This window comes from Mustelus asterias, unplaced genomic scaffold (assembly GCF_964213995.1).
Source record: "Mustelus asterias unplaced genomic scaffold, sMusAst1.hap1.1 HAP1_SCAFFOLD_4144, whole genome shotgun sequence".
NCBI lineage: Eukaryota > Metazoa > Chordata > Chondrichthyes > Carcharhiniformes > Triakidae > Mustelus > Mustelus asterias.
Window position 1 is genome coordinate 11,108 of NW_027594089.1, and position 10,990 is coordinate 22,097.

Here is a 10,990-nt window from a genome sequence, read left to right on the forward strand (position 1 = left end):
CATGCGGAACGCTTTGCCAGCGTAGAAGGATCTGGGTGTCACAGAGCACATGAACCAAAGTTGGTGCACAGGTGCAGCAAGTGACCAGGGAGGAGAGTGGAACATTGTCCTTTATCGACAGGCGGGGGGGGCTCGAGATATTTCCCTCCTCCCTTCGTGTGTGTGTGTGTGTGTGTGTGTGTGTGAGAGCGCGCGTAAGATTCAGTGAGTTTCAGTGTGTCTGTTAGTGTGCGGATTTCTGTGTGTTTGAGCAAACTTCTGTGTCCGTGTGTATGGGTTTGTGTGTGTTCCGCTTGTGTGTCTGTGTGTGTGTGTGTGCACGAGTTTGTGTGTATGGGTTTGTGTATGTGAGACATTGTATAGGTCTGTGTGTGTCAGATTGTGCGTGTCTCTCTTGTACGGTGTGTGTGTCTGTCTATCTCACCATCTTTCTCATTCCCGGCTCATGGAAGGCAGTGGCAATTGGGAAAGGGTTAAAGGGGCAGTGAGCTCACAGGGGCGGAGTGTGTTCACAGTTGGACATAACTTTTCAGGAAAATAAGGGGGAGATGTGGAGATAGGGAAAGGGAAGTTGGAGAGCTGTCAAAACAGCAAGACACTGAAATCAGAGACAAGGCCTGCATTGAGTAAAATACATTCCTTTTAGTATTATAAATACACAACACAGCTTCCAATTCCGTTCCAAATTCAACAAGGCAAGTACGGAACAGAAAACGGCAAAAAACAGGAACAGCACGGGGTTAGAGACAGAGTAAAGCTCCATCTACACTGTCCCCAGCAAGCACTCCCAGGACAGGGACAGCACGGGGTTAGATACAGAGTAAAGCTCCCTCTACACTGTCCCCCATCAAACACTCCCAGGACAGGTACAGCACGGGGTTAGATACAGAGTAAAGCTCCCTCCACACTGTCCCCATCAAACACTCCCAGGACAGGTACAGCACAGGTTTAGATACAGAGTAAAGCTCCCTCTACACTGTCCCCATCAAACTCTCCCAGGACAGGTACAGCACGGGGTTAGATACAGAGTAAAGCTCCCTCCACACTGTCCCCATCAAACACTCCCAGGACAGGTACAGCACAGGTTTAGATACAGAGTAAAGCTCCCTCTACACTGTCCCCATCAAACTCTCCCAGGACAGGTACAGCACAGGGTTAGATACATAGTAAAGCTCCCTCTACACTGTCCCCATCAAACACTCCCAGGACAGGTACAGCACGGGGATAGATACAGAGTAAAGCTCCCTCTACACTGTCCCCATCAAACACTCCCAGGACAGGTACAGCACGGGGTTAGATACAGAGTAAAGCTCCCTCTACACTGTCCCCATCAAACACTCCCAGGACAGGTACAGCACGGGGTTAGATACAGAGTAAAGCTCCCTCTACACTGTCCCCATCAAACACTCCCAGGACAGGGATAGCACGGGAACAGTTTAAAAATCCATTGGAATTGCTGATTCTTCCCTCTGTGTCCCTCTCCGAGTGATCGGTGCCGCTGGTTTAAAGGGGATCTGATCCCGTTTCCTTGCAGCTCCCAGAGGTTGGAGTGGGGTTGCTGCTGCCCCTTCCTCTCTCCCACTGGCTGTTGCAGAGGAAGATCCCACCCGTTTTCCAAAGCAAGCTCTGTCCCGCTTCTCTGAAATGTGTCCAACAGTCAATTGTCCCTTTAACTGTGGCGTGGGGCCCCTGAAGAATCCGGAAGACAGATCCCAGGTGCTTTTAAAAGTCCCGAATCGGTGGCAGCGGGTCCGCCTGCCGGAGCAGGGCGATATGCCGCCCTTTCCAACGGGTGCCGTCCTCTCTGACGCCGCCGGTCTGCAGTCAGTTCCCGATCGCGTGTCTCAGGCCGCTGGGCAGTGCCAGGGTGTCTAACTGCCCCCCAGCCGGCTGGAGGTTGAGTGCCCGGCGGCAGAGATCTTGCAGGGCGGGCACCTTGCAGAGCAGGGGCTGGCGGAGGAGCAGAGGGGCAGCCCCCTGGCCCCTGCCTCCGCCGCACCCCCGGTAGAAGGCCGGTCCGGCCCCCGAGAGCCGCACGTAGTGGTCGGCCAGCTTGACCACGCAGTCGTAGGCGGCGGCCGGGGTAGCTGGACCCCCTCCCTCCGTCTCCAGGTAAAAGGCGCCCCCGGTGCCCGGGGCTCGGCGCTGACGCACCCGCAGGTTGGTGATGCCCTCCACGGTGCGCACGCTGAGGGTGAAGAGGTGCCGCGGGTCGGCAGAGTCCCGCAGCAGGAAGGTGCCCACCGGCTGGCCGGACAGCCGCCCCTTGGCCTCCGCCCCCGACAGGGCGGCCCAATAGAAGCCGCTGGACTCCAGCCGGGCCAGAGCGCTCTCCACCCTCCCCAGGTCACCGGCAAACGCCTTGAAGCGGTATCCAGCCTCCGGGCTGACAGGAGCAGCAGCCGGCCGGTCATCCTCAGGTTCCAGCTTCTCTGCTCGCCCGGGTGTCCTCCGGGGCACCCTCTTCCCCCCCCCTCTGCCCCCCAAACCCTCCTGGGGGGCAACGCAATATCCTCCTGGTCTCCCCTCGTCAGCCAAACCCTTCCATCAACAGTCCCGAGACAGACCTGCAGCAAAACAGAGACAAGAATGAGTCAACTTTCCCTCTGGCATATTGTTCCAGCTAGAGTTTTAACAACACCAGGTTAAAGTCCAACAGGTTTATTTGGTAGCAAATGCCATTAGCTTTCGGAGCGCTGCTCCTTCGTCAGATGGAGTGGATCCACTGGGCGGCACGGTAGCAGAGTGGTTAGCGCTGCTGCTTCACAGCTCCAGGGACCTGGGTTCGATTCCCGGCTTGGGTCACTGTCTGTGTGGAGTTTGCACATTCTCCTCATGTCTGCGTGGGTTTCCTCCGGGTGCTCCGGTTTCCTCCCACAGTCCAAAGATGTGCGGGTTAGGTTGAGTGGCCGTGCTAAAAATTGCCCTTAATGTCCTGAGATGCGTAGGTTAGAGGGATTAGCGGGTAAAATATGTAGGGATATGGGGGTAGGGCCTGGGTGGGATTGTGGTTGGTGCAGACTCGATGGGCCGAGTGGCCTCTTTCTGTACTGTAGGGTTTCTATGATAACAATCCCACCCAGGACCTATCCCCGTAACCCCACATACTTACCCCGCTAATCCCTCTAACCTACACATCCCGGGACACTAAGGGGCAATTTAGCATGGCCAATGCACCCAACCCGCACATTGTTGGACTGTGGGAGGAAACCCACGCAGACACCAGGAGACCGTGCAAACTCCACACTTGCCCCACATCCTTGAATTTCAAGTGCTCATCCAAATATTGTTTAAAGGTTGTGAGGTTTCCAGCCTCCACTACCTTCCCAGGCAGCGCGTTCCAGATTCCCACCACCCTCAGTGAAAAAGCTTTTCTCAAATCCCCTCTGAATCTCCTGCCCCTCACCCTCAAACTCTGCCCCCTCGTGACTGACCCCTCGACCAAGGGGAACAGCAGCAATAGTTTCTCTTTATCGACCCTCCTTTCATCATCTTTAAGCGCTCTCGAGAAGGAACAGGAGGCCATTCAGCCCATCGAGCCTGCTCCGCCATTCAATACTGTCATTGGCTGATCGGACACTCCATCCATCCCCATAACCCCTTTACATTATCATTAATCAGTAATCTATCAATCTCTGCTTTAAACAGACTCAGTGACTGAGCTCCCACATCCCTCTGGGGCAGAGAATCCCAAAGATTCACACCCTCGGAGTAAAGACATTCCACTCCGTCTCGCTCCGAAGCGGCTTCCCCCTTTATTTTGGAATTGTGCCCCCTGGTTCCAGACTCCCCCCCGACCAAGGGAAACCTCTTCCCCACATCTCCCCCTGTCTGTCCCGTTAAATATTGTGTAAGTTTCAATGAGGTTGTCCCTCGTTCTTCCGAAACTATAGAGAAAAGAAGCCCAGTTTGCCCCAATCTCTGTCCATAAGACAGTCCCACCAACCCCGGAACAAGTCTGGTGAACCTTCATCACGCTCCCTCTGTGCCAATACTATCCTTTCTGAGGTAAGGGGGCCAGAACTGCACTCAGTACTCCAGACGTGGTCTAACCAAAGCTCCAATACAACTGAAACTTGCCCTGACTGCTCCTCAAATCCTCTTTGTGATAAAGGCATCTTTCCATTAGCTTTCCTCATTGCTTGCTGCACCTGTATGCTAGCCTACAGTGACTTATAACCAAGGACGCCCAGGTCCCTCCGCACATCCACACTTTCTCACTTTTTTCCATTTTGGGAATACTCTGCACATCGATCACTCTGAAGAAAGTGGATTAGATTGCTCATTACACAGAGAGTCACAGAATTGTTACAGGTGCAGGAGGAGGCCATTCAGCCCGTCGTGTCTGCACTGTCTCTCCAAACGAGCATCCATTCCATTCCCCAGCCTCTTCCCCATACCCCTACACATTGTTTCTATTCTATCCAAACCCCTCTCGACTGTCTCGATTGGACCTGCCTCCATCACACTTCCAGGCGGAACATTCCAGATCCCAATCACTCACAAGGCGGAAAAGATTGTTCTCATGTCATGTGAGCGGCATGGCGGCACAGTGGTTGGCGCTGCTGCCTCACAGCGCCAGGGACCCCGGGTTCAATTCCGGCCTTGGGCCACTATCTGTGTGGAGTCTGCACATTCTCCCCGTGTCTGCGCGGGTTTCCTCCGGGTGCTCCAGTTTCCTCCCACACTCCAAAGGTGTGCGGGTTAGGTGGATTAGAATCATAGAGTCATAGAGGTTTACAGCATGGAAACAGGCCCTTCGGCCCAACTTGTCCATGCCGCCCTTTTTTATTAAACCTCTAAGCTAATCCCAATTGCCCACATTTGGCCCACATCCCTCTATACCCATCTTACCCATGTTACTGTCTAAATACTTCTTAAAAGACAAACTTGTACCCACCTCTACTACTACCACATCTGGCAGCTTGTTCCAGACACTCATCACCCTCTGTGAGAAACAATTGCCCCTCTGGAGCCTTTTGTATCTCTCCCCTCTCATCTTAAACCTATGCCCTCCAGTTTTAGACTCCCCTACCTTTGGGAAACGATATTGACTATCTAGCTGATCTGTGCCCCTCATTATTTTATAGACCTCTATAAGATCACCCCTCAGCCTCCTACGCTCCAGAGAAAAAAGTCCCAGTCTATCCAGCCTCTCCTTATAACTCAAACCATCAAGTCCCGGTAGCATCCTAGTAAATCTGGTCTGCACTCTTTCTAGTTTAATAATGTCCTTTCTATAATAGGGTGACCAGAATTGCACACAGTCTTCCAAGTGTGGCCTTACCAATGTCTTGTACAACTTCAACAAGACGTCCCAACTCCTGTATTCAATGTTCTGACCGATGAAACCAAGCATGCCGAATGCCTTCTTCACCACTCTGTCCACCTGTGACTCCACTTTCAAGGAGCTATGAACATGTACCCCTCGATCTCTTTGTTCTGTAACTCTCCCCAACGCTCTACCATTCACTGAATGAGTCCTGCCCTGGTTCAATCTACCAAAATGCATCACCTCACATTTATCTAAATTAAACCCCATCTGCCATTCGTCAGCCCACTGGCCCAATTGATCAAGATCCCGTTGCAATTGGAGATAACTTTCTTCACTGTCCACTGTGCCACCAATCTTGGTGTCATCTGCAAACGTACCAACCATGCCTCCTAGATTCTCATCCAAATTGGCCGTGCTAAATTGCCTCTTAGTGTCAGCGGAATTAACAGGGTAAATGCAGGGGTTATGGGGATAGGGATTGTGTGGGATTGTTGTCAGTGCAGACTCGATGGGCCGAATGGCTTCCTTCTGCACTGTAGGATTCTATGGATTCTACGTCACATTTGCTTCTTTTAAATCTGTCCCCCTCTTGCCCTCGATCCTTTTTACGATCGGGAGCAGTTTCTCCCTCTCTACTCTGTCCTGCCCCCCCGTGAAATTGATTATCTCCATCGACCCTTCTCTTAGCCGCCTTCTCTCCAAAGAGAACAGTCCCAACCTCTCCAATCGATCCTCGTAACTCAAAAAGTTTCTCATCCCTGGAACCATTCTTGTAAACCTCTCCTGCTCTCTCTCCAACGCAGTCACATCCTTCCTATAGTGTGGCCCCCAGAGCTGTACACAATATCCCAGCCGAGGTCTAACTCGTGTCTTGTGTAAATTCAGCACAACCCCCTTGCTCTTGTACTCTGTGCCCCTATTAATAAAGCCCGTTATTAACCGTTCTCGCAACCAGTCCGATGACCTACAATGATACACAGATGCACCCGGCTCTCTCTGCCCCTGTACAGAGCCTCTCTTTAGAAATACGACCCAATGTAATTCCTGCACATTAAGAAGCATGCAAGGTGCCGGATCAGCGGGACAGCTGTGGTGGAATCTGGTGCAGGGGAGAAACAAGAGTTCAAAGCTTCGATTGCAAAATGATCTCTTCAGAACAGGAGCAGTTGCCCATCTGCATTGCACAAGGGGAATGATCCAAACTCGTTCCCCACACACACACACACACACACACACCCACATATACACCTCCCCACACACACACACACACCTCCCCACACACACCCCACACACATACACCTCCCCACACACACCCCACACACACACACACACACACCCCCACATATACACCTCCCCACACACACACACCCCACACACACACACACGCATATACACCTCCCTTCACACACACACACCCCACACACACACACACCCCACACACACACACACGCATATACACCTCCCCTCACACCCCCCCCCACACACACACACCTCCCCTCACACACACACACACCCCCCACACACACATATACACCTCCCCTCACACCCCCCCCACACACACACACCTCCCCTCACACACGCACACACCCCCCCCACACACACACACACCCCCCACACACACATATACACCTCCCCTCACACGCACACACACATATACACCTCCCCTCACACGCACACACACATATACACCTCCCCTCACACCCCCCCACACAGACACACCTCCCCTCACACACACACACCCCCACACACACACACCCCCACACACCCTACACACACACACATATACACCTCCCCTCACACACACACATATACACCTCCCCTCACACACACACACACATATACACCTCCCCTCACACACACACACACATATACACCTCCCCTCACACACACACACACATATACACCTCCCCTCACACACACACACACATATACACCTCCCCTCACACACACACACACATATACACCTCCCCTCACACACACACACACACATATACACCTCCCCTCACACACACACACATATACACCTCCCCTCACACACACACACACATATACACCTCCCCTCACACACACACACACACATATACACCTCCCTCACACACACACACACACATATACACCTCCCTCACACACACACACACACATATACACCTCCCCTCACACACACACACACACACACATACACCTCCCCTCACACACACACACACACACATATACACCTCCCCTCACACACACACACACACACATATACACCTCCCCTCACACACACACACACATATACACCTCCCCTCACACACACACACACACATATACACCTCCCCTCACACACACACACACACATATACACCTCCCCTCACACACACACACACACATATACACCTCCCCTCACACACACACACACATATACACCTCCCCTCACACACACACACACACACATATACACCTCCCCTCACACACACACACACACATATACACTCCCCTCACACACACACATATACACCTCCCCTCACACACACACATATACACCTCCCCTCACACACACACACACACATATACACCTCCCCTCACACACACACACACACATATACACCTCCCCTCACACACACACACACACATATACACCTCCCCTCACACACACACACACACACATATACACCTCCCCTCACACACACACACACACATATACACCTCCCTCACACACACACACACACATATACACCTCCCCACACACACACACATATACACCTCCCCTCACACACACACACACATATACACCTCCCCTCACACACACACACACATATACACCTCCCCTCACACACACACACACACATATACACCTCCCCTCACACACACACACACATATACACCTCCCCTCACACACACACACACATATACACCTCCCCTCACACACACACACACATATACACCTCCCCTCACACACACACACACATATACACCTCCCCTCACACACACACACACATATACACCTCCCCTCACACACACACACATATACACCTCCCCTCACACACACACACACACATATACACCTCCCCTCACACACACACACACATATACACCTCCCCTCACACACACATATACACCTCCCCTCACACACACACATATATACCTCCCCTCACACACACACACACATATACACCTCCCCTCACACACACACACATATACACCTCCCCTCACACACACACACACATATACACCTCCCCTCACACACACACACATATACACCTCCCTCACACACACACATATACACCTCCCCTCACACACACACATATACACCTCCCCTCACACACACACACACATATACACCTCCCCTCACACACACACACATATACACCTCCCCTCACACACACACACACATATACACCTCTCCTCACACACACACACACATATACACCTCCCCTCACACACACACATATACACCTCCCCTCACACACACACACACATATACACCTCCCCTCACACACACACACACATATACACCTCTCCTCACACACACACATATACACCTCCCCTCACACACACACATATACACCTCCCCTCACACACACACATATACACCTCCCCTCACACACACACATATACACCTCCCCTCACACACACACATATACACCTCCCCTCACACACACACATATACACCTCCCCTCACACACACACATATACACCTCCCCTCACACACACACATATACACCTCCCCTCACACACACACACATATACACCTCCCCTCACACACACACATATACACCTCCCTCACACACACACATATACACCTCCCCTCACACACACACACACACCTCCCCTCACACACACACACACACCTCCCCTCACACACACACACACACCTCCCCTCACACACACACACACACACACACCTCCCCCCACACACACACACACACACACACCTCCCCTCACACACACACACACACACACCTCCCCTCACACACACACACACACACCTCCCCTCACACACACACACACACCTCCCCTCACACACACACACACACCTCCCCTCACACACACACACACCTCCCCTCACACACACACACACACCTCCCCTCACACACACACACACACACACCTCCCCTCACACACACATACACACACCTCCCCACACACACACACACACACACACACACACATATACACCCCCCAACACAAACACACATAAACACGTAGTGACTAGTCCAGGTAGGATTATTAAGGAATTATTAATGCAACCCTCTCCCCCCACCCCCCAACACAAACACACATAAACACGTAGTGACTAGTCCAGGTAGGATTATTAAGGAATTATTAATGCAACCCTCTCCCCCACCCCCCCCCAAACTTCAACTAAACACCCAACACTTTCTTTTAAAAGATAAAACCTCAGGTTTAAGAATGAAATGAGACGAATCGAATGTGTGGATGGGTTTCTCTCAGAGTGTTAGTACATGGAAGATGGGCCGAAGGGTCTCCCTCTGCACTGTTAGACAGGGGGAGGAGGCGGGGAATGACTTGGCAGAGCTGAGAGACACAGACACCCACACTTTTCCATGCACAGAATAATCAAACGTTGCAAATAAGGATAAAAAGTATATAAAATACTCACTTAAAATCTCTCAGTTGTGCTCCTGTCCACGAATTCTGGTGGGATTCCTGTGAGGATGTTTCATGAAGGGGGAAGTGGTCTTTCCAGCACACACAGGGGTGCACACATTGCAGGAGGGGGGATCAGAGAGACAGAAAGCTGCTCGCACAAACTTTGACAAACTCTGCAAAGTGCCTGAACTTGTCCCCAGCACTGGACTCAGCTGTCAATCACCCGGCCCTCTCCCCAGGGACACGCGGGGTCCTACCGCCCGCCTGCTCACTGCAACCACCACAAACTGGCAACCTCCCTCCCCCTTCTGTACCCACAGCCCGCACAGCCCATTGGCTGGCGGCCAGGCCAGGCCAAGCCCCGCCCCCCTCTTGGGGATTACTGGAAGAGGCTGCAATCAGCTGGGAAGCGACATGGGATTCTGGTAAAAGGGAGGCAGGGTTAGCGGCAAAGGGGAGGGGAATGTCAGTGTGTGTGAGAGAGACAGATACAGAGAGGGTGAGAGACACACACACATATACAGAGAGACAAACACACAGACACAGAGAGAGAGAGAAACACATTTACACACAGACAGAGAGAGAGACACAGAGAGAGAGACACACACAGACATATATATAGAGAGACAAACACACAGACCACACAGAGAGAGAGAGACACACAGACAGAGAGAGAGACACACACACAGACAGAGAGAGACACACACACACAGACAGAGTGAGAGAGACACACACAGACAGAGAGAGAGAGACACACACAGACAGAGAGACACACACACACGGACAGAGAGAGAGAGACAGATACAGAGGGGGCGAAAGAGAGACACACAGACAGAGAGAGAGAGACACATACAGACAGAGAGAGACACACACACACAGACAGAGTGAGAGAGACACACACAGACAGAGAGAGAGAGACACATACAGACAGAGAGAGACACACACACACGGACAGAGAGAGAGAGACAGATACAGAGGGGGCGAAAGAGAGACACACAGACAGAGAGAGAGAGACACATACAGACAGAGAGAGACACACACACACAGACAGAGTGAGAGAGACACACACAGACAGAGAGAGAGAGACACATACAGACAGAGAGAGACACACACACACGGACA

The 10,990-nt window shown here is 52.1% G+C and overlaps 1 protein-coding gene across 1 annotated transcript; it reads right to left on the reverse strand.

The window, feature by feature from the left end:
* Window positions 1-630: 630 nt before the first annotated feature.
* On the reverse strand, window positions 631-2,541 carry LOC144490975 (suppressor of cytokine signaling 3-like; the record flags this gene model as incomplete). The annotated part of the gene is made up of 1 exon (XM_078208649.1): window positions 631-2,541. A coding segment is annotated over one exon (717 nt), but the record flags the coding sequence as incomplete, so codon positions are not given.
* Between the last annotated feature and the right edge of the window lie 8,449 nt (window positions 2,542-10,990).